The sequence below is a fragment of the Oryctolagus cuniculus genome, chromosome 20 (genome assembly GCF_964237555.1).
Source record: "Oryctolagus cuniculus chromosome 20, mOryCun1.1, whole genome shotgun sequence".
NCBI classification, from domain to species: domain Eukaryota; kingdom Metazoa; phylum Chordata; class Mammalia; order Lagomorpha; family Leporidae; genus Oryctolagus; species Oryctolagus cuniculus.
This window is the reverse complement of record NC_091451.1, coordinates 33756651-33781951: the sequence shown is the minus strand read 5'-3', so window position 1 is coordinate 33781951 and position 25301 is coordinate 33756651. Positions and strand designations below refer to the sequence as shown.

The window sequence follows — 25301 nt, the reverse complement described above, 5'->3', positions numbered from 1 at the left end:
AGCTCTAACTCCTGTATTCTCTAACTCCTGTATAGCACATGGGATGGGTTCAAAGATTTTGTTAATGAATGAGAATAATAAAAGCAGAATTTAGTAGTTGAAGTTGTTGAAGACAGATCCATAGAGTTGGGAGAACTGATGGCTGACAACCTGAAATCTAAAGGCAGTGAGAAAAATCCCCAAACCACACACAAAAATCACTGCAAAAGAGACTAATAGTCCTTTATTCCTTTCTAACTTCTGAAGGTTTGTAACACAGACAGAGGAACAATTTCCATTAGCAATCATGACTCTGAGTCTTTATGAAAATATTAAATTTTATTTGCTATTCCTCATTTAATAAAAGGAAGAGTTGTACAATGTACTTTTAAAATATTTCCATTGTATAGACTTTATTAAAATATTCACTCAGATCACTTAATTTCCTCACATGACAGATTTCCTTTTCAAAATGTGATCTTAATGATACAATACCATGCACCTTAAAACAAAACAAAACAAAGAAAAAAACCAAACCCTTCTACTCTAAGACTTCTAATTCCATTGTATCTTTTGTAGAAGTAGAAAGAATGTGTTTTCTTTGTCTTTGTAATTTATTACCCTTCCCAGTACAGAATTTTAATATATTCCACATATCAGATCTTCCAGTCTCAGTTACAAAACAGTACAGAATTGGATCAGCAACACAATTTAAGCTTGTTAATGCGACTGTGATTCTATACACTGTGTAAGTCTGCTTCCCAGACTTGTGGTTATCTAAGTTCACATCACGCTCTAAAATGCAGCGAATCAGCACCATCACATGAAAGGGAGTAAAGCACAAGACAAAAGTCAAAGTGAGACTAACAAGTAGTTTTATGATGATCTTCTTTTCCCTGTTTTCTGTTGCTTTGTTCTGCCGCACAGCTTGGTAAACTTTCTGGTTGCAGACCATTATGGTGGCTAAGGGTATCACATAGCCTGTACATGTCCTAAACAAGTTGAGATCGATTTGCCATTTCTCCAAAGGGTATTTGTCATAGCACAAAGTAAAATTAGATTTTTTGCCATCGCAATACTCAATAGCTGTTTCGTCCTCCCACAAAATGACAGCGTTGAACATGGTTTCCAATACCCAGACAGCGAGGGTGACCATGAATGCAAATCTTCTCGTTCTTAGAAAACAAAATCGCAAGGGGTAGACAACTGCTAAATACCGGTCGACAGCAATGCAAGTGAGGAACGCTGTGCTGCTGTAGAAGTTCAGATACATGAAGAAAGCACTCCCTCTGCACAAGGCAGGAGATAAAGTCCAGTTGTCGTTATTCCAAGTGTAATTAATCCAGAGAGGAAGCGTCAATGCATAGAGCAAATCCGATAGTGATAAACTGAAGAGGTAAATCCCTAGTTCATTTTTTTTCTTTGCTTGAAGAAAGGACACACAGAGAGATCCAATATTGGCTGGAACACTGACTACGATCACAAAAATGTAAACAACTGGAAACAAATAATGATCCAGGTCATGTTGTTCTTCAATACATGTGGTGTTCATTTTTCCTTTTTAAGGTGGAAATTATATTTGTTCTTAGAAGATGAACAGAAACGTAAGTCTTGCCTTGTTGTAATTAGTTTTTAAGATTGAATTCTCTTTCACTAAGATTTTTTTTTTCTATTTTTCTTTGGTTTTGTAAGTTCTGATTAATTCACCAAGGCTTTAAAAAGGGGAGATGTTAGATCAATTTTCATAGAAGTCAATCCAGGCAGTTAGCTAAAATGGTCAGTTGAATTTAATGAGCAGACATCCATGTGGTCATGATCACAGAACACTGATGAAGAGCTCTGAATGATCAACTGAGAGATTCCTTTGGTGTTCATGGAGTGTTGTCCCCAATTTAACTTTCTTCATGAATCTCACAGGAGATTGATTCAAACATGAATGCACAAGGCTTTGTTCTCATAGAGACTGACTTTTTAAAAAATGCTTTTGTTTCTGTAATGAAAGATGAACTAAATAGTTTAGATGTTCAAAAAATTAATCTCATTAAAGTCATGATTTCAAGACAATTTCATTTAATTTACTGAAGATACTGAAAATGCATAATGTTACAATGTAAGTGTTTAAATGGGAAAGTTATCTAATGGATGCCAGTAGATAAAATCAAGTCCAGGTATTTTATCTGCCTCAAATAAGAATTATCCAACAGTGCTAGATTAGAGATAATTATATTTCTCACTGGAAATGACCTAATAATACAAAGCCAAAGTTAAAAAGCCATATTAGCAGCTAAAGTTAGACAATTCAATGATTTGGGTGTTTTGTTTTGTTTTGTTTTGTTTTTGACAGGCAGAATGGACAGTGAGAGAGAGAGACAGAGAGAGAGAGAGAAAGAGAGAGAAAGGTCTTCCTTTTCCATTGGTTCAACCCCCAGTGGCTGCTGTGGCCGGTGCACTGCGATGATCCGAAGCCAGGAGCCAGGTGCTTTCTCCTGGTCTCCCATGTGGGTGCAGGGCCCAAGCACTCAGGCCATCCTCCACTGCACTCTTGGGCCACAGCAGAGAGCTGGACTGGAAGAGGAGCAACTGGGACAGAATCTGGCGCTCCGACCGGGACTAGAACCCGGTGTGCTGGCGCCCCAGGCAGAGGATTAGCCTATTGAGCCGCAGTGCCAGCCTCAAAGATTTGTTTTTGATAATAAATTTTGAGTGTTTCAAATTTTTATATATTAACTAGGTATAAAGTACTTTCAAATCACCTTTTAACCAAGGAAATATTGTCATGAGAAATATAATTTAGTTATAGAATTTCATTTTATTTTTAGTTTTTTTTTTTTTTAAAGATTTATTTATTTGAGAGGCAGAGGTGGAGAGAGAGAGAGAGAGAGAGAGAGAGAGAGAGAGAGAGGTCTTCTATCTGCTCGTTCACTCCCCAGATTACTGCAACCGCCGAAGCTGCGCCGATCCAAAGCCAGGAGCCAGGAGCTTCCTCCGGGTCTCCCGTGCAGGTGCAGGGGCCCATCTTCTACTGCTTTCCCGGGCCATCACAGAGAGTTGGATGGGAAGCGGAGCAGCCAGGACTTGAACCATGCCCATATAGGATGTCATCACTGCAGGCAGCAGCTTTACCCCCTACACCACTGGCCCCAGTTATAGAATTGTGTTTTTGTTTGTTTGTTTTTTTGTTTTGCAGATAGAGTTAGACAGAGAGAGACAGAGAGAAACCCAGTTATAGAATTTTAAAAGACAGCAGCCTGCTGGCACTGTGGCGCAGTAGGTTAATCCTCTGCCTGTGGTGCAGGCGTTCCATATGGGCCCCAATTCTAGTCCCCAGCTGCTCCTCTTCCAATCCAGCTCTCTGTCATGGCCTGGAAAAGCAGCAGAGGCCGGTGCCATGGCTCAATAGGCTAATTCTCCACCTGCAGCGCTGGCACATTGGGTTCTAGTCCCGGTCAGGGCGCCTGGTTGCTCCTCTTCCAGGCCAGCTCTCTGCTGTGGCCCGGGAGTGCAGTGGAGGATGGCCTAAGTCCTTGGGCCCTGCATCCACATGGGAGACCAGAAGAAGCACCTGCTCCTGGCTTCGGATCAGTGCGATGCACCGGCCACAGCACGCTGGCTGCGGTGGCCATTGGAGGGTGAACCAACGGCAAAGGAAGACCTTTCTCTCTGTCTCTCTCTCACTGTCCACTCTGCCTGTCAAAAAAAAAAAAAAAAAAAAAAAAAAAAAAAAAAAAAAAAGGAAAGCAATAGAAAATGGCCCAAGCACTTGGGCCTCTGCAACCGTATGGGAGACCCAGAAGAAGCTCTTGGCTCCTGGCTTCAGATCAGCTCAGCTCCAGCCGTTGCAGACATTTGGGAAGTGAACCAGCAGATGGAATACCTTTCTCTCTGTTTCTCTTCTCACTGTCTGTAACTCTACCTCTCAAATAAATAAATAAAATCTAAAAAAAAAAGGCAGTTTGTTGAAATATATTATGTAGTGACAAAATCCTACCTATTCTGTTTATCTTTTTGCTTCCTTTGTGGGCTCATGGCTTTATATTTCTTCTACTTTTGTAAATGAGAAGCATTCTAGCTCTCAGTTCTGGGTACAACTTGTGATCATCAGTTTCTACCTTTCTACTTGATTGTTTATTCAGGTAGTTTCTTTTTAAAGCTAATATGTCATAGATTCACATAGGTTTGGAGGATCCCCCCTTCTCTCCTTACTGGAGTAGAGAAACACTTCTGCCCACCTTTCTGTGGTAGGAAAGCTCTTGGTGGTTTGGAGACCTTCATTATGGGGACAATATGCAAGGTAACAGGACCACTTCCTTCCAAGTGCTGGTGAGTCCTATGCACAGAAGTTTCCTGCTACCAGGAGGCAACAGGTCTCCGGAAGTAGCATAAACTACAGCCAGAGTGTCTACTGTGACTGTATCTCAACCTTCAAACATATTAGAGAGAGAAAAGCAGCTCATGACACCTAGTTTTACCATACTTAAAATATGAATAAAATGTGAAAAACAGCCTTTTGAATCAGAATGAAACTTCCATAGAAGAAAAACACCGGGATAGGGAAAAGGAAGTGGGAGCTGGGATCAGGGAGTAAATGAGCTGTAAAGCTCTGGATATCCAGGAGGCATTCCTACCCATGCAGGTAGGAAAGGGTCCTTGACCACAGGTTAGGATCCAGGAACCTCCGCCCTCAGGGAAGGCAAGAACTAGAAAATAAACACAACATACTCCAGAGACATTTGCAGACAACAGAGAAAAGTTGGCAAGTTCCCTGCCTGTCGCTCCCCCTCTTCGTGGAGGAACGACACTAAACCCTGCCTAGGCTTCATATCCGAGTCACGGCACCATTATGTCGCTCCCCCTCTTCGTGGAGGAGCAACACAGGACCCTGCGCTGTTCTTTCGTCTGCTCGGCCCTCCCCGGGTTTGCTGCTGGTTCTTCCCGGGTTGGCTACTATCCCTTCCACCTCCGTGGAAGGGCAGTACCCCCTGGCCACATTCCCCACTTCCGCAGGGGAGCGGCACACCGCCGGCCGGCTCTTCTCGGGGGCTGCACAGGTGTTCCTTCAAATAGGTGTTCCCCATAGATGTTCCCGGTGCATGCCGTCTCTCTCCTCCTTTATAGTCCTCCTCCGCCAATCCTAACTCGGCTGCCCACATGCCGAGTACGCTGCTCTCCAATCAGGAGCAGGTCCTACAGTTTATTGGTTGAACTGGAGGCAGCTGTGTGGAAGCTGTTTACTTCTCTCCCAGCGCCATATTGTGGGAGAGCAGATGCATAGAATAAGTCTTAATTCCAGTAACTCAGTCCAGTCCGGGCTGCTCCCCACACCTGCCTTAGCTTGGTTTCTGTGAGGAACTATAATGAAAAATCCTTCTCTGAGGATTCATGGCTTACTTGTGGAACCCACTTGGAAATGGACTCTTGAGTCTACACAGTTAGTCTTGGGGCAAAAACATTAGGCCAACCCACATGCTCAGCTTCATTGGTCATCAGGGAAACGCAAAGGAAAATCGCCATAAGATACCACTACACACTCAGAAGAATAAATAATATAAAAAAGGTAGAGACTTGTATCAAATGTTATTGAGGATATAGAAACCTGGACCACTGGGGCTGGTTGTGGTACAGTGGGCAAAACCTCTGCCTGTGACACTGGCATCCCATGTGATTGTGGTTCATGTCCTAGTGTTTTGCTTTGGATCCAGCTCCCTATCACTGGCCTTGGAAAAGAAGTAGAAGATGGCACAAGTACTTGGGCCCCTGCCACCCATCTGGGAGACCTGGATGAAGCTCCTAATGCTGGCCACTGCAGCCATCTGGGGGGTAGAAGATCTCTCTCTGTCTTCCCTCTCTCTATGCAATTCTGATGTTCAAAATAAACAAATAAATCTTCAAACAAACAAACTTGGACCATTACAGACTGTTGACTGGAAAATTGTATGGCACTTCCATATATCAAATGATTCAGTAATTTCACATCTCGGTACATGCTCAACTAAATTTACACATAGTTTACTAAACAGCACATAGCTGAATTAGTATGCTCACGATAGCACTGTTCATAATATTTCCCAAGTACCATGGCTATTATCAGTAGATTAGATAAGTAAATTACAGCATGTTGACACACTGAAATCTATATATTAGTGACAAAGAACAAATTATCATTGTGTGCAATCATATGGTTGAAGCTCATAAACATGATAGGTTAAGAAAAACAAAACCGGCCGGCGCCGCGGCTCACTAGGCTAATCCTCCGCCTTGCGGCGCCGACACACCAGGTTCTAGTCCCGGTTGGGGCGCCAGATTCTGTCCCGGTTGCCCCTCTTCCAGGCCAGCTCTCTGCTGTGGCCAGGGAGTGCAGTGGAGGATGGCCCAGGTGCTTGGGCCCTGCACCCCATGGGAGACCAGGAAAAGCACCTGGCTCCTGGCTCCTGCCATCGGATCAGTGCAGTGAGCCGGCCGCAGCGCGCCGGCCGCGGCGGCCATTGAAGGGTGAACCAACGGCAAAAAGGAAGACCTTTCTCTCTGTCTCTCTCTCACTGTCCACTCTGCCTGTCAAAAATAAAAAATAAAAAAAAAAAGAAAAACAAAACAAAACAAAAAAACAAGCAGTGATGGTTATGCCAGCTCACAAAAACAAGATGATCTATTATGGTAGGAGTCAGCATGGTGGTTATCTTTGGTGAATGGCTGGGTAACACTGGGACAGGACATTGAGGGTATTTCTGTTACCTTGGTAATGTTCTCTTTGTGGTTTATGCTGTTTCTATGAGCTCAGTATGTAAATATTTATCAAGCTGTATACTTAGGATATATGCAATTATTTGTATGTATTTTATATTGCAATTGAAAAGTGGAATCCAAAGGTTGTATAAAATGGAATGTGAAACATTTTGACAAATGAGCTATTTGTATCAACTGCAAATGGGGCATTTATGCCTTCATATGAAATTATATGATTTTAGTTCTTTTCTCAAATATAAAAAACAATTCTGGGAAACAAAACAATATGTGAATAACCTAAATAATTATGAAAATAAATATGGCAAAGAAAAAGGTTTACTACATGAAAAAATAAATCCAGGGGTTGGCGTGTGGTGTAGTAAGCTAAGTCTCTGCCTGCAGTGCCGGTATCCCATATGGGATACATGTCCTGGCTGGTCCTCTTCTGATCCAGCTCTCTGTTTATAGCCTGGAAAAGCACTGGAAGATGGCCCAAGTGCTTGGGCCCCTGTACCCACGTGGGAGACCTGGAAGAAGCTCCTGGCTCCTGGCTTCAGATCAGCCCAGCTCCAGCCGTTGTGGCCATTTGGGAAGTGAACCAGCAGGTGAAAGACCTTTCTCTGTCTCTCCCTCTCTCTCTTTCTGTAACTCTTTCAAATAAATAAATAAATAATTAAAAAAAAATAGTCTGGTCATTTGTTAGTCTCTTGCTCCTTGCTCATATTTTCAAATTCCTTCTTTTTTTTTAAGTGGGAAAAAATCTTCATTATTTTATTTCTCTCAAATGCTTTCTTTTTTTTTCATTTTTGATTCTCTTTATATACAGAATATCAGTTTAGCATACATTAAGTAAAGATTTCAACAGTTTGCTCCCACACAGAAACATAAAGTGAAAAATAATAGATGATTTTTTAAATGATGATGAAATCAGATCAGACCTATTGTCATGTTTAATCCCAGTGAGAGTCAAGTTGGGAATTGCTAATTTCTTCTTCTTCTTTTTTTTTTTTTAACAGAAGATCAGTTCAAATGCTTTCTTAAGTGCTTCAAGAAAGTTTTGACAAAATAGTCACCAAGTAAAAAATTCAGTCATATTTTACCATAGGAGTCCTTAGTATTAAGGACCACATGGATGCAGGAGCCCAGGTACTAGGGCCATCTTCTACTGCTTCCCCAGGCACAATAGCAGGGAGCTGGATTGGATGTGGAGCAGCATGGACTCTAACCAGCGTCCATATGGGATGCTGGTGCCGCAGATGATGGCTTTACCCTGCTATACCACAGCGCCAGCCCCTGGGCATATTTTTTTATTTTTATTTTTTGACAGGCAGAGTTAGAGAGTGAGAGAGAGAGAAACAGAGAGAAAGGTCTTCCCTCCATTGGTTCACCCCCAAATGGCCACTGCGGCCGGTGTGCTGCACCAATCTGAAGCCAGGAGCCGGGTGCCTCCTCCCGGTCTCCCATGCGGGTGCAGAGTCCAAGCACTTGGGCCATCCTCCATTGCCCTCCCAGGCCACAGCAGAGAGCTGGACTGGAAGAGGAGCAACCGGGACAGAATCTGGCGCCCCAACCAGGACTAGAACCTGGGGTGCTGGCACCACAGGCGGAGGATTAGCCAAGTGAGCTGTGGTGCCACCCCCCACCCCGGGCATATTTTAATAAAAAAGTCAAGAGCTAGAGTTTGGCCTGGCAGTTAGGACACTGTTGGGATACTCATATGTCATATCAAAGTGCCTGCATTTAAGTCTTGGCTCTGATGCTGATTCTAGCTTCCTGCTCATGCAGACCCTGGGAGGCAGTAAGTATGGCTTCAAGTGGTTGTGTCCCTGCCACCCACACAGGAGACCTGCATTGAGCTCCTGACTCCTGACTTCAGCCTGGCACATCCTTGATCATTTTTGGCACCTGGGGAGTGAATTACCAGATGAGATCTGTCTACTTTCCTTTCTCTCTCTTTCTGCCCCTCAATAAAAATTTATAAACATAATAGGATTTATAAAAATTATTATATTAAATATTATATTATATTTAAAATTAAAAAATCAGTAGGGACTAACCGTTTAGATCTAGTTGAAGAAAGAATTATTACATTGCAAGATAGAAATAAATAGATAGAAAAATACCAAAGAAACCTGGACAATAAGGTGAAAAAGTCAACACAAATTAATTGTGTAACTGGAGTTCCATAAAGAGAGAATAAGAAAGAGCTAATATTGTGAAGATAATGGCTAAGAACGTTCTGTAACTGATGAAGGACAGGGAATCCTTCTGTTTATTAAGCCTAGAAACTCCCAAATAGGATTAAAAACAACCAAAAATGGAACTCTATACTTAGACTTACTGCAATCAAATTGCAGATCATCAAAGACTACGAGAAAAAGATTCAGAGAGAAGACATGGATTATTACAGAGGATGGAGTTAGACTGACAAAGCACTTCTCAATAGCAACAACAGAAAGCAGAGATGAGGGATTAACATTTCCAAACTGTTTTGAAAATATATGCCATCCTATAATTATATACCCAATAAAACCAGATTTAAGGACCACAGCAAAAATCAAGTCATTTCCAGACAATCTCAGTGAAAAAATTTACCCTCCAAATCCTTAATAAAGAAACTTTTTTTTTTTTTTTGACAGACAGAGTGGACAGAGAGAGACAGAGAGAAAGGTCTTCCTTTGCCGTTGGTTCACCCGCCAATGGCTGCCACTGCCAGCGCGCTGTAGCCAGCGCACCGTGCTGATCTGAAGGCAGGAGCCAGGTGCTTCTCCTGGTCTCTCATGGGATGCAGGACCCAAGGACTTGGGTCATCCTCCACTGCCCTCCCTGGCCACAGCAGAGAGCTGGCCTGGAAGAGGGGCAACTGGGACAGAATCCGGCGCCCTGATCGGGACTAGAACCCAGTGTGCCTGTGCCACAAGGCGGAGGACTAGCCTATTGAGCCACGGCGCCGGCAATAAAGAAACTTCTAAAGTATACAATTGAAGAGAGGAAAATGACACTTGTGTAAGATCTGAAGTGCACAAAAGATTGATCAAGTTATTGTGGATGACTGGTGAATGCGCATCATATCCACCATTGGACTCAGGCATCTGCAGAACACCTGAACCCTGAAATAACCCCGCTGAAGACTAGGACCAAGAGCGTTGGGTGATGGGAAGAGGCTACCTCCTCCATCTTTGTCTGTTCATGTATATTTGTCTGTTTATATATCTTATATTGTATGTATGTTATATACACACACACATATATTTTAAAAATAGATAAGATGGAAACAATGATTTTTTTAACTCAGTTCTCAGTAGAATGAATGTCTCTAGCTGTAAAAGCATTTCTTGCCTTGACTAACACAACCACAGACAGAATGATTTGATGGAACAGAGACCAGGTCTCTTTTCTGTTGAGCAACAGAGATAGAAGAGGGTTGTGGTTATGAGTATGGGCTTTGGAGATAGTTTGAAGGTCTCTCAATAGCTCTTGGTGGCTCCGTGACCATCTGTTTCTTCACTTCTCTCAAGTTCCAGTTTCCACATGAGTAAGTTAGTACCCACTTCCTATGGTGCTGTGAGAATTAAATGAAATGACACATAAAGCAAAGTACCTAGCACATGGTAAGCCCTTGCTAGACATGAGCTGATAGTGTTGTTTCAGGGACAGTATCAGTGTTCTGCTGCTATTCTCTGTGTTGTCCCCAACATTCCCTAGAAAGAGGTCATCTTGGCCATCTAGGCAGAGAGCAGGAGAGAAACCAGAGGCACTCAGAGCATGATTCCTACAGTAACACTCCACACACTACACCGCATACCACAATTTGTCAATTTAATTTGTGTGGATATAAAATTTTAATGGAATATATAATTTCTGAGGCTGGTGCTGTGGTGTAGCAAGCAAAGCCATGGCCTGCAGTGCCAGCATCCCATATGGGCACCAGTTCGAGGCCTGGCCGCTCCACTTCCAATTCAGCTCCCTGCTAATGTTCCTAGGAAAGTATCAGAAGATGGCCCAAGTACTTGGGCCTCTATACCCATGTGGGAGGCCCAGAAGAAACTCATGGCTCCTGGCTTTGGATTGGCCCAGATCCAATTTAGAGAGTGAACCAGTGGATGGATTCTCTCTCTCTCCCTCTCTCTCTCCATAACTCTGAGTTTCAAATAAATCTTAAAAAACAAGAATATGTAATTTCTATCATGTATATATCTTTTCAGGTATTTTTAGCTATTTTAATCATATTTTGATACAACTATTTTTAGAACCAGCACTGTTTTTAACGAGTTTTTTAACTGTTTTTGCATGAGTTTTAAACTTATATTTTAATTTTTACCAAATGTCAAAAAGACAATCTACAATATTTCACTCTTAATTAGCTCTAAAAATAGTATAAATCATTGATGACAATAATCAAAAGTGAAATGTTTTCCCACAATATTACAGGAAATTCTTGCTTTCACTTGGTAGTTTAACAGCTACTTACTAAGAGTCCACTATGTACAGGAACTGTGATGGTCATTTATTAACTAATAAAATTTATAGTATTAATCAATATCAATGATTTTCTAACTTCATGTTGTTTCTGATTGATTTAAAAAGTATTACTAGACTATCGTACAGATGACGAAATGGGACTAGACAGCTTTACAGCCAGTAGCTGGTAGGTTTCTTCCCAAACAATGCAGTTTGCTAATACATTGTGTCTTGGAAAAGAAATGGAGCATAAACATCCCCCTTTTGGATATCCAAGGTTTTACCTAACTAGCTCTAAATTTAAGTTTTGACATTCTTTAACCACTGTTCAAAGAAGAGGAAACCGCATTTCTCTTTCTTGCTTACCACATTTATACTGCTTAAACCAGATAAAATGTTGTGAACATTGTTGACATTCATATCTTTCAAAATATCTTATTAAATCTTTTAATATTTTATTTTTAAATCTTATACTTACCCATTTTCTTTGGATGATGGTTTTGTCGACTGAACAGCCTGATAAATCTTGTTCATGGAGAACAGAAACCAACACTGTTGAGAAGACAGGAAATTGCACTCATAATTTCATCATGAACCAATGAGGAAGCAGCATCTTAATGTGGGGGATGTACATTTTCCAAGTTTGAACAAAATAAGCCACTTATTTTAAACAATGTTTTTTACTTATCAATTATGGTAGTGTAATTTTTGTAACTCACTTTTCTCTTTGCACCTTTATTTATTTGAAAGTCAGAGGCAAAGAGAGAGAAAGAGAGGTCTCCCATCCCTTGGTTCACTCCCTAGTTGGTCACAACACCTGGAGCTATGCCAATCCAAAGCCAGGAGCCAGGAGCTTCCTCCAGGTCTCCCGTGCAGGTGCAGGGGCCCAAGGACTTGAGCCATCTCCTACTGCTTTTCCAGGCGATAGTAGAGAGCTGGATCGGAAGTGGAGCAGCTGGGACTTGAACCTGTGCCCATATGGGATGCTGGCACTGCAGGCAGCAGCTTTACCCGCTACGCCAAAGCACCAGCCCCTCTCTTTGCACCTTAATGTGCACCTACTAATGCATATTCTGGGAGGCAGCAGGAGAGGATTCAAATACTTGGGTCCCTCCTTCACAGAAGAGAGATCTGGATTCAATTTTTTTTTTTGACAGGCAGAGTTAGTGAGAGAGAGAGAGACAGAGAGAAAGGTCTTCCTTCCACTGGTTCACCCCCCAAATGGCTGCTACGGCTGGTGCGCTGCGCCGATCCGAAGCCAGGAGCCAAGTGCTTTGCTTCTTCCTTGTCTCCCATGTGGGTGCAGGGCCCAAGCACTTCCCTAACCGGGACTACAACCCAGGGTGCCAGCGCCGCAGGCGGATTATTAGCCTAGTGAGCCGTGGCACCAGCCTGGATTCAGTTTTAACTCCTGGCTTTAGCCCAGCTCAGCACTGTCTGTTGTAGGCATTTGGGCATTGAAATAGCAGATGGAAGATCTCTCTCTGATTATCTCTCTGCATGGTTTTTAAATTATTTTTTATTTTTAACAGATTCAATGTGATTTGTAGATACAATTCTTTTTTTATTATTATTTGACAGATAGAGTTAGACAGTGAGAGAGACAGAAAGAAAGGTCTTCCTTCTGCTGTTCAAATGGCTGCCACAGCTGGCACTGCACCGATCCAAAGCCAGGAGCCAGGTGCTTCCTCCTGGTCTCCCATGCCGGTGCAGGCACCCAAGCACTTGGGCCATCCTCTGCTGCCCTCCTGGGCTACAGAAAAGAGCTGGACTGGAAGAGGAGCAACTGGGACTAGAACCTGTGCCCATATGAGATGCCGGTGCTGCAGGCGGAGGATTAACCAAGTGAGCCATGGCGCCGGCCCTGTAGATACAATTCTAAGGATACAGTGGTATTCCTTTCCTCCCTCCCTCTCTCCCTCCTACCTTACTGCCTTCTTTCTTTTTTAAGTTTTTGAGATAACATATTTTAAGTTTATATTACAGTTAAAGGGCTTAATACTTTACCAAATAAGAAGTTTAATAAATAAGCAAAATGATCCTAGTTTACTGGGAATATAGACAATGGCTATAAATAATAATTTAATGGAAAATGACCATTTCACCCATACACAGTAATTTAAAGTAATCACAGATCATTAAAACTATAGTAGTGTAATATTCTTAACTGTTGGTTTGACAAAGGTATAAAACAAAGTTTTACAAAACTATATTTACAGCAATACTGATACAGACAGACATTTCTTTCCATTTTCTTTTTTTTTTTTTTTCAATTTTAGTTCCCACATATAAGGGAGAACATGTGGTATTCATTTTTCTGGGTCAGCAATATTTCATTCAACATGATGTCCTCCAGTTGCACCCATTTTGTTGCAAATGGTAGAATTTCATCCTTTTTTATAGCTAAAAAGTATCCCATTATTTATATATTGCACCACATTTTCTTCATCTATTCATCTGATGATAGACATCTTGGTTGGTTCCAAATTTTGGCTATTGTGAACAGTGTTGCTATAAACAAGGTGGTGCAGATATCTCTTTGATACATTGTGTTCAAGTCTTTTGGGTAAACAGTCAGTAATGCAATTGTTGGATCATATGACAAGTCTATTTCTAGTTTGTAAAGAAATCTCCACACTGTTTTTTACTGTGGATGCACTAATTTACATCCCCACCAACAGTGTTCAAGTGTTTCCCTTTGTTCACATCCTGGCCAGCATTTGTTTCTCTCTGTGTTTTGGATTGTAGCCTTCTGACAGGGGTGAGATGGTATCTCATTGTGGTTTTGATTTGCATTTCCCAGATGGCTAGTGATGTTGAGCATTTTTTTCCTGTATCTGTTGGCCATTTGTAGCATGTTTGTGTGCTAATGATGAGCTCAAAGAAAGAGAAATCAATAAAGAAATCCATTCATAATAGCTACAAAAAAATCAAATATTTAGGAATAAATTTAACCAGAGAAGTGAAAGATATCTACATTGAAAATTATCAAACATTGATGAAAGAAATCATCAAGGACACAAAAAATGGAAAGATATTCCTTGCTATGGATTGGAAGAATCAGTATCATTAAAATGTCTTTGCAGGCCAGTGCCGTGGCTCAATAGGCTAATCCTCTGCCTTGCGGTGCCGGCACACCAGGTTCTAGTCCTGGTCGGGGCACCGGATTCTGTCCCGGTTGCCCCTCTTCCAGGCCAGCTCTCTGTTATGGCCCGGGAGTGCAGTGGAGGATGGCCCAAGTCTTTGGGCCCTGCACCAGCATGGGAGACCAGGAGAAGCACCTGGCTCCTGGCTTCGGATCAGCGTGGTGCACCACAAGGCAATACAACAGAGCGTCCATCCCCAGAAAAAGGTTTTGCTGCATGGTGGAGGTGGGGCTTAGGGGAGTGAGAAAGGAAACAATGAGAGTTTACTTGTGGTGAGTACCTGAGAAAGGGATCCCACATCCTGACTGTTATATCTCTCCTCAAAAGCCCTGAGCTACGGTTGCGTGAAAGATAGACAATTAAGTGAAAATGGACCACAGCAAGTTCTGTCATTTGGGGAGAAGAATGAATTTGTGCCTTTTATGTTATGAGACTCAGGAGTATGCATATGAAAGGCCTGAGATTACCTCATGCAGTCTCCCTGTGCTCACATAACACAGGGAGGGCAGAATGACTTCCAGAAGGCACACAGAAGCGGCAGAAGTCTTCAGCCCTCACCTCATAGCACGTCCAGTGTCCCAGCATGGCGCAGAAGCAGCCATGAATAACAACTTGGGTGACTCACATAAGACTGACCACCACCAGAAGGAAAGGAAGGATTCTGATGACATGCTAACACTGATGGACGGCCGCTCTGGGAACTGAGGGTGGTGGCGCCTTCCAGCTTTCATAACCTGAAAGCTTTCTGCATCTTAAATGATATTATGGGCTGAAATTTTTTTTACCTCTCTTAAATTCATGTGTTGAGGCCCTGAACCCCGGTGCCTCAGCAAGTGGCTGTATTTGGAGACAGATCCTTTAAAGAGGTGATTAAATTAAAATGAAGCCATAAGAATGGGCCCTAATCCAATGTGACTGGTATGTTTATAAGAAGAGGTAATTTGATAACAGAATTGATAAATTTCAAGATACATACAATCTACCAGAACTGAGTCATAAAGGAAGAGAAAATCTGAATAGATCAGTCACAAGAAGATTGAATCAGAATATCAAAACATTGTCTATCAAAGATAAGACCAGGATCTGATGGATTTGTTACTGAATTCTACCAAAAGTTTAAAGAATAAATACTAACCCTTGTCAAACTCTTCCAAAAAATTGAACAGATGGAATACTTTCAAAATCATTTCATAAGGCCATTATTATCCTGATACTAAAGCAAGACAAAGACACTTTAGGAAAAGAAAATTACAAAGCATGCTTTCTCATGAATACAGATGCAAAATCCTCAACAAACTACTAGAAAATCAAATGCGACAGCACATTAAAAGTATCATTCACTATGACCAAGTAGGATTCATTCCAGCAATGTAAGGGAAGTTCAACATACACAAATATATAGATGAGATATACTGAATTAACAGAATGAAGGATAAAAATCATGATCATCTCAATAGATACAGAAAAAGCACTTGAAAAATTTCAACATCATTTCATGATAAAATCTCTTAATAAATTATTTGTAAAAGGAATGTAACCAACACAATTAAGGCCATATAAGAGAAATCATAGCTAACATTACACATTTTCAAATATTTGGAAAATTCTCCTCTAAGGCAGAATAAGACAAAGATGCTCAAACTTTCAACTTCCATTCAACATAGTACTGAAGCCCCAGCCAGAGAAATTAGGCAAGAAAAATAAATAAAAGACACTCAAGTTGGAAAGGAAGAAGTTAAATTGTCTCTGCATATTTCATGATATTGTATATGGGAAACCCTAAAGACCACCAAGAAACTGATAAGTCAAATAAATGAATTCAGGAAAGTTGCCAGACAAATAGAATACACAAAAATAAATTATCTACATACTTACAATGAAAAAGAAATCAAGAGAACAATCTCAATTATAATAGTGACAAAAATAAAATATGTAGCAATAACTGAGATGAAATATATATTGTTCATAACTATAAAACACTAATGAGAGATATTGGAGACAAATAAATTGAAATATATTCCATGTTCATGGATTGGAAAAATCAATACAGTTAAAATGGCTGTCCTATGCAAAACAATCCTCAGACACAATGTAATTCCTATCAAAATTCCAATAAAGGGGCCGACTCTGTGGAAAGTAGGCTTAGCTTCTACCTGTGGCACTGGCATCCCATATGAGTGCCAGTTTGTGTCCCAGCTGCTCTTCTTCCAATCTAGCTCTCTGCTAAGGTCTGGGTAAGCAGTAGAAGATGGTCCAAATGCTTGGGCCCCTGCATCCACATGGGAGATCCGGAAGAAGCTCCTGGCTCCTGGCTTCAGACCTTTCTCTCTGTCTCTCCTTCTCTCTATCTGTAACTCTACCTCTCAAATAAAATAATTTTTAAAAAAATTCTAATAAATTTTTTCACAGAAACAGAAAAAATTTTGAAACTTGTGTGGAAAAAAAGATCCAGAATAGACAAAGCAATCTTGAACAAAAAGAATGGAGTTATCATATAATCTGATTTCAAAATAAACTACAAAGCAGTAACAATCAAATAATAACTACTGGCATAAAAACAGACACATAAACCAATGGAGAAAAGCAGAGAACAAAGAAACAAGAGCATGTATTTATAATTAACTGATTTAAATAAAGATGGCAAGAACACACAATGGGGAATAGCAGTCTCTTCAATAAATGGTAGTGGGGTAAGTGGATATCCACATGCAGAAGAATGAAATTAGACCATTTTATTACACCATATAAAAATAAACGCAAAATGAAATAGAACTTAAATGTAGAAACTTAAACTATAAAAGTATTAGAAGAAAACAAGGAGGAAAATTTCCATGACATCAGTTTGCGCTATGATTTTTTTGGATATGACTCCAAAAGCACAGGGAACAAAAGTAAAAATAAACAAATGTAATTACTTCAACTAAAAAAGCATTTGTATATCCAACGAAATGATTAGTAGAGTGAAAAGACAATTTAAAGAATGGGTGAAAATATTTACAAACCATACATCTAATTTCCTCATCAAAAATACAAAAGGAACTCAAACAACTCAACAGAAAGAAAGTAAATAACCCAATCTTAAAAAATTGGCACAGGATCTGAATAGACATTTCTCAAAAGAATAAATACAAATGGCCAATGTGTATATAAAAAATGCTCTATATCTTTAATTGTCAGGGAAACGCAAGTTAGAACCACAATGAGCTATCACTTCAGAACTGTTAGAATTGTTACCAAAAGGAAGAAAGACAAGAAGTCTTTCTTCATAGAAAAGGAAATTTTGCATGTCATTGGTGAGCATATAAATTATTGTAGTCATATTGGAAAACTGCATGGCAGTTCCTCAAATAATTAAAAATAGAACTACCATATGATCAAGCAATCCCATTTCTGGACATATATTCAAAATTGAATTCAATATGTCAAAGAGACATCTGTGCTCCCACATTCCTTGAGCCAATATTCACAAATAGCCAAGATATGGAATATCTGAGTGCCTATCCATTGATGAATAGATAAAAGAAATATGACACACACACTCACACACACACACACAGTGTAATGCTATTCAGCCTTGGAAGAAGAAGGAACTCCTGTCATTTGTGACAACATGGGTGAACCTGGAAGATATAAGTGAAATAAGCCAGGCACAGACAAACAAATAACACATGATCTCCCTTATACCTAAAACCTGAGAGAACGGCAGTTACCAGGGGTGGAGAATTGGGGAGATGTTGGTCAAATAATAGAAAAATTCAGTTACATAACAGGATCAAGTCCAAGAAATCCATTGCACAACATGGTGACTAGAGTTAGTAAAAAGGTATTATATTCTTGAAAATGGCCAAGAGGAGATTCTGAGTGTTCTAACCAGAAAAACAGGTATGTGAGGTAATACATACATTACTTAGCTTGACATAACCTTGCATGGTGTATATATATTTCAAAAATTATGTTGTACATGATAAATATATATATATAAAATCTTATCAGTTAAAGTTTAGAAAATAAAAAACATGGTACATGCCACCTCACTAGTCCCAGTGATCAATTTCTGTTCACAATTGATCGTAATGATAGGACTAAGGACCAAAAGGATCACATAAACAAGAATAGTGTCTGCAAATACTAGCTGATAGAATCAAAAAGGGAGAGAATGATCCAACATGGGAAGTGAGATACAGAGCAGACCCATAGAATGGCAAATGTCCTAACAGCACTCGGCCTCATAATCAGCCCTTAAGGCATGCGGATCCGGCTGAAATGCCCATGAGAGTATTTCAGGCATGGAAAGCCAAGACACTCTGGGGGGGGGGGGAAACTAAATGAAAGATCTCCATGAGTGAGATCCCAGTGGAAAGAACAGGTCTTCAAAGAAGGAGGTACCTTTCTCTGAAGGGAGGAGAGAACTTCCACTTTGACCATGGCCTTGTCTAAAAATTATCAGAGTCAGTGAACTCAGGGGGCTTCCATAGCCTTGGCAGCTCATGACAAGAGCCTAGGGTGATTACTGAGGCCATAAACAAGAGTGTCAATTTGTTAAGTCAACAACAGGAGTCACTGTGCACTTACTCCTCATGTAGGATCTTTGTCCTTGGTGTGCTGTACATTGAGATTTAATGCTGTAGCTAGTGCTCAGACAGTATTTTTCACTTTGTGTTTCTGTGTGGCAGCAAACTGTTGAAATCTTTGCTTGGTGTATGCTAAACTGATCTTCTGTATATAAAGAGAATCGAAAGTGGATCTTGATGTGAATGGAGGGGGAGAGGGAATGGATAAGGGGAGGGTTGCGGGTGGGAGGGCCGTTATGGGGGGGAAGCCATTGTGATCAATATTCTGTACTTTGGAAATTTATATTCATTAAATAAAAGCTAAAAAAAAAGAGATTACTCTGATAGGAAAGAAATAACCCTGAAGAAAAAAAAAGAAAATAAAAAACAAGAAGAAGAAATTCGGACACAGAGGAACACCAGGGGAAAGACAATTTGAGGACATAGTTTGAATGTGGCCATCTATAAACCAAGGAGATCTCAGGAGAAAACAAATTTGTGGGTACCTTTAACATTGCTTTTCTGGCCTCAGAACTATAAGGAAATAAATTTGTCTTTAAACCACCCATTCAAAATAATGGCAGACATAGCAAATTAACCAACTAGTTATTCTTCAACCATGTCTTTTGCAGTCAGAGGAGTTTTAATGAGTGTGGCTAGCCCAGGGCCTGGATATCTCAGATCTGTTGATCCCTATGTGACTACTGTACATTCAAAATGTGGCTAGCCCAATTTTAGATTATATGTGTAAAATACATCATAGTTATGAAAACCTAGTATGCAAATAATCCAAAATATTTTACTAATAAATATTTATAATAATTACATATTGTGATGATAATATTTTATATATTTGGGGTTAGACAGAAACATAACACATCATCAGAATTAATCTAAATCAGCTTTTTACTTGAATGTGGCTACCAGAAAATTTAAAATTTTCTATAGGTGTGTGTGTGTGTGTGTGTGTGTGCATTATATTTCTGTTAGGTAGCATTGTTCCAGATGTTTAAAAAAAATCTTTTGAGTAGTGAGAATCTATCATTAGTCTCCTGAGACCACATCTATCCTGAGATTAATTGTGAAATGCAGCTACAGAGGCTACAATGATCAAAAAAGCTACAGAGTATAATCTGGTGTGTCAGTTTGTATTTTTGCTGCAGACAACAGAAACCACCCAACCACCATGTGCAGAAAAATGACCTAGAAATAAATCAGGATAGGACACAGAATTGGTGTTAGGGCTTCAGAACCAGATGAGTTAGAACCAAAAGTCCCCCTGCTTGAGCACTCGGGTTAGTATGGCTGCTGTATCACTTCTCTGGGCACTTGTGGCCACCTCTGATGGAGCCTCTATGTAGATTATTTTCCTGGATTATGACAGGGCTTCAGGGTGATTCCTCAACTCTGCATACATCTGGTCACTCTTCCAAGGTCAGAGTAGCAGGTTCCAGGAAATAAGTGAAGGAGGTTGGCCACTATTACAGCCTGCACTGCTGAAGGCAGCAAGAGGGAGGATCTGGCTCCTTAACTCTTGAAGGAGGCCAAGACTCTCATCATAGGGATCTAGCCACATGAAACATAGGATGATTGTAGACCAAAAAACAAAACAACATAAAAATATCCAGACCTTTCCCTCCAAAAAAAATTCAGACCAACACAAAATAATACTTTTCCCCAAGACTGTCTTCATTGTTGGAAAAAACTCAAAATTTACAATTAAATCTGTATGCAACTTATGTAATAAACACTAATATAGAATGTAGCATGTTTTAGTCACTCTTCCAAGTGCTATATGAATACTGAGTTGACTAATTGTCACATCAACACATTGTCATCATTATCTCTATTTTATAGAGGGTAAACTTAGGCCTAAAGAAGTAATATAACATGGTCAACATTATACATCAAGAAAATGGTAGGAGAGAGACTTGAAGCTAAGAAGTCTGGGGCTCCAGGACCAATATTTTAACCACCACAATACATTGCTTTTTGCAATGCTAGTTTTTATTTGTACATATACTTAAGAAAATGTCCCATAAGCAAGGTATCATTTATTCCATTAGGTGGGTTCTGTCCTCTGGACTATATTCCTTGTGTTTATATAAAGTCCTGAGTCAATAGAACCCCTTCTCATATTTTGGAGTTGTTGATTAGAGTGACATAATGAGGAGCTGCAATCAAGCAACTTATGCCCAGAGTTGAAAGACCAGATCAACAGCAGATGTTACAAGAAAGTTAATGAAGACAAAATACTCCATGTCCTTTTATTCTCCTGGAGATTCCTATTTTAAGGAACGTTTCTTCCAGGTAGATAATTAGGCATGAGCAGCTGGGGAAAGGCCATGAAACCCTCATGCAGGGAGGAAGCAGGGACCCACCCAAGATGCTCACTCTGCAGTTGAACTTGTGGTTAAAGTATCCTGATAAAATGGGAATTTAGCCAAACTAGAAAACTCTAGTTTACAGCCACATGTGCAGAGAGCCAGAAGGTATGCAACTCCCAGATGTCAATCACAAAGGAACATCATGGCCACACTGCGAGTCACTGCTCCTCATACTTCAGGGATAAAACCTACAAACCAGGAAGAAAGGCTTCCAAGTGCTCTCACCTGGCCTGTTCCTTCCTTGGGATGTCCTTTCATAAACTCTTGCTTTATTATCCCTACTTCTGTGTCCTGAACTGTAATTCATTATCTGTCTGGGAAAAGGATTTGAAGCAAGCTGGCTGCCACTGGTGACACTTTCAAATCTTTTTGTATATAATTCTTTCTTCTTGCCCCCTTATGTGATCATTCAATTGTATTCATATATATATATATATATAAATTACATATATATAAATATCAATTACATATATATGTAGGTATATGTATGTAATTGAATATATATATATATTTAAAGTTCAATTTAAGCATAATGATATATTGAGTACTTACCCAGGGTCAGACATGTGTTTAGGAATATCAATTCATTCAAGCCAGAAATTGTGAAAGTGAAAGAACTTTTTTGGAGTCTTAGGAACTACAATTCAGGAACCAGATTGAGTTTAGCACTGAGAAGGGTGCTCTGAAGAAGGTAGGGAAAGTAGAGGTTTATGTAGGCAAGCAGTGCTGACTTATTACAGAACAGTAGAAAGTCCTTTGTAGGAAACAACTGAATCTTGAGAGAGAACAGGGATTACATGTCTGATAGAAGATAAGAATATATACACTTAGTAAAAACATCCATAAAATAAGAGTCCAATAAATTCTTAGCCTATATCTTTAGTCTCAGGATGCAGTATAATTACCTGGGCCTTCCCATCTTTTCAGATGCTTGTAGTCAAAGGGTGTAGGTTGTCAAAGTTCATGTTTCCAGGCTTGAAGGGAACAAAATTCCCATTTTCTTAATGGTCTCCAGACTCCATCTTGAAAAGCTCTCTCAATGTTTGTTTCCTCTTGATTTAAGAACAAAGAGATAAAACTTGGCTTCTGCCCTTGAATTTCTGTCAGCCTAATTCAGATTTTTAAAAGGTGAAGCTGTTTCTTGCACTGAGAAAGCAGATAGCTATCAGCCTTTATCATGAATTTCCATTAAAAGAAAAAAATTCTTATCTTTCTAAAGAGGAAGTCTGATTTTGATAGTTTTCACTTTAGAAAAAAGAAATTTTGCTATGGCTGATATAATAGTTGTGATATTCATAATCACTTCTGATTTAAGAGAAAATGTCATTACTTTTAAAACTCACGTAAGAAATGTGAGAACTAGGACCTTCCTACTCTCTTAATGTCTTATTTCACTGATCCTGAAACCACAGATACAAGGTAAATCAAGCGCATGAACACCTGTTTGCTAACTGCCATTTCCGTTTATCTCACATCTTGAGCAAGTCTGAGTTTTATGACCACTCCAAAGATCTCTTTCTCAACTTGGATTTATTGCCCTTTCCTTAGAAACTTTCTTGTCTAATGGTCTCCTTAGTATAGATTAGAAATTAGAAACAAATGTTTTCTCTGATGAGTAGTTGTTCTCACATATGTACAAACAGGAATTAGAGATACTTGCTGGAGATGAAATTACCTTTTCTATGTTTCTTCTACGGAATTCACACATTGCACAAACATTTGGGGCCTTTCACAAGGTTCAGTGAGGTGCCACCTGATGACATATGCTGGGTGTTGGTCTGAATTTCCTGATTTCATATGCCTGGTATTTCTTTTATCACATTGGTACTTCTCATATAATCACATTCTGTGATCCTTGGGTGTTATCTGCATATCACAAATATACAACTTCAGGGTTGGTGGGAAGCTTACCTCTTGGCATACACAGGTGCTCCCGCTTATACTTTGTTATTTATTTATTTATTTTTGACAGGCAGAATGGACAGTGAGAGAGAGAGACAGAGAGAAATGTCTTCCTTTGCCGTTGGTTCACCCTCCAATGGCTGACGCGGCCGGCGTGCTGTAGCCAGCGCATCGCGCTGATCTGAAGCCAGGAGCCAGGTACTTATCCTGGTCTCCCATGGGGTGCAGGGCCCAAGCACTTGGGCCATCCTCCACTGCCCTCCCTGGCCACAGCAGAGAGCTGGCCTGGAAGGGGGGCAACCGGGACAGAATCCGGCGCCCCAACTGGGACTAGAACCTGGTGTGCCGGCGCCGCAGGCGGAGGATTAGCCTAGTGAGCCGAGGCGCTGGCTTCCAGCTTATACTTAAGAACATGTTTACAAATGCACTGGCGCAGGCATTTGGAGGAGCAGTTAAGTGGCTGCTTGGGAGGCTTGCATTCCATATCAAAGCGCCTGGTTCAAATCCTGGCTATTTCATTCTGTTTTTGATCCAGCTTCCTGCTAATACGTATTCGGGGAAGGCAGCAGATATGGGTCCAACTATTTGGGTCCCTGCCATCCATGCAGGAGACCCAGACTGAATTCCAGACTCCTGGCGTTGGCTGACTGTTGCAGGCATTTAGGGAAGTGCACCAGCAGATGGAAGATTTTTCTGTTTATCTCTCTTTGCCTTTCAAATAAAATGGAAATAAATTTAAAAATTTTAAATCATGATGAAACATGGATAAGAGTGAGCTATACAAAATTAAGCCTATAGAATTGGAGAGTTACCAACTTTTATAATAGAATGGGATGGGGGAGCAGGGGCTGTGGGTGCAGCAGGTTAAAGCCCTGGCCTGAGGTGCTGGCATCCCATATGGGCACCGGTTCTAGTCCTGGCTGTTCCACTTCCGATCTAGCTCTCTGCTATGGCCTGGGAGAGCAGTGGTGGATGGCCCAAGTCTTTGGGCCCCTGCATCCACATGGGAGACCCGGAGGAAGCTCCTGGCTCCTGGCTTTGGACTGGTGCAGCTCTGGCTGTTGCGGCTATCTGGGGAGTGAACCGGTGGATGGAGGACCTCTCTCTCTGTCTCTACCTCTCTGTGTAACTCTGTCTTTCAAATAAATAAAATAAATCTTAAAAAAAAATAAAGAATGGGATGGGGAAGACAGAGTTCGGATATATGCAGTATTGGGGAAAAAAAAAAAAAGACAGTGAATAAGCTAATTGGTCCATAGGAGCACATTGGGAACTATATAACTTATCATTCATATCAGAACACATTTCAGGATAGAAGAGTTACTATTAATACTTGCTTGAAACAATCTACATAGGTTTGGCAAACCAGAATAGACTTGGCCAATTTAAAAAGAGAGAGAAAAAAGCGATTGTCCATTAAGAACCTCAGGATTTCAACAGGCCTGGTGAAGATGTTTATGGGATTGCTCAAACTAAGATTTGACTTCTGTACAACTGTCCAGAAATTTAAGTCTCTAGTAAAAGGGAAAAAGAGTTTGATTTCCAAAAGACTTTCCAGATGACACGCCCTGTGTGTTGAAGCCTCTGGGTCTTCTTGTCATTTTGGCGTCCCAGAGGCTTGCATGGGTATTGATAACCAATTATTGCATGCTTCTACCGAGGGAGATTTTGGGATCAGACAGGTTTTCTCTGCAGCCTCTCAAAGTGTCTTTAATTTGGTCGAATGACAAGGGAATCAGAAATCTCAGGCCAATGTAGGATACCACGGAAATCCTAGGGCCATTCACAACTTTCCTACCAATTTAGGCTTGTCTGTAGAATCATTTCAACTGCCGGTATCAGTTTAGAAGTTAGGGAGGAAGAATCCCACCTCCATTCTTTTAGGGTCCTAGCTAGGCACAAAAGATAAATTAACAGGAGAACATAGGAACTTATTCAAGTTTTACATATGAGAGTTCTCGCAAGGAAGTGAAGACCACAAAAAGCAGAGTCAATCACTTATATGCTGTATTGGAGCAGAAATATTAAGTTGTGAACCGTGTTTAGGCACAGGGGCTTGGTCTGGGCTAGTTCACTGGGAAGTCGCCTAGGAAGAAGAGGGTTAGTTTAACACGGCTTGTTCGCAGACTCCTGCCAATCTCTCCTCTTCAGAAGCA

General features: G+C 40.6%; 1 protein-coding gene across 1 annotated transcript; it reads right to left on the bottom strand.

Moving 5' to 3' along the window:
* Positions 1-299: 299 nt before the first annotated feature.
* GPR65 (G protein-coupled receptor 65) lies at positions 300-23201 on the bottom strand. Its single transcript, XM_002719613.5, has 4 exons — positions 22919-23201; positions 22149-22295; positions 11639-11712; positions 300-1969 (listed from the first exon to the last, which is right to left on the bottom strand). The coding sequence occupies exon 4, from the start codon at positions 1529-1531 to the stop codon at positions 521-523; it is 1011 nt and encodes a 336-aa protein (XP_002719659.1). The 5' UTR covers positions 1532-1969; positions 11639-11712; positions 22149-22295; positions 22919-23201; the 3' UTR covers positions 300-520.
* Positions 23202-25301: the final 2100 nt, after the last annotated feature.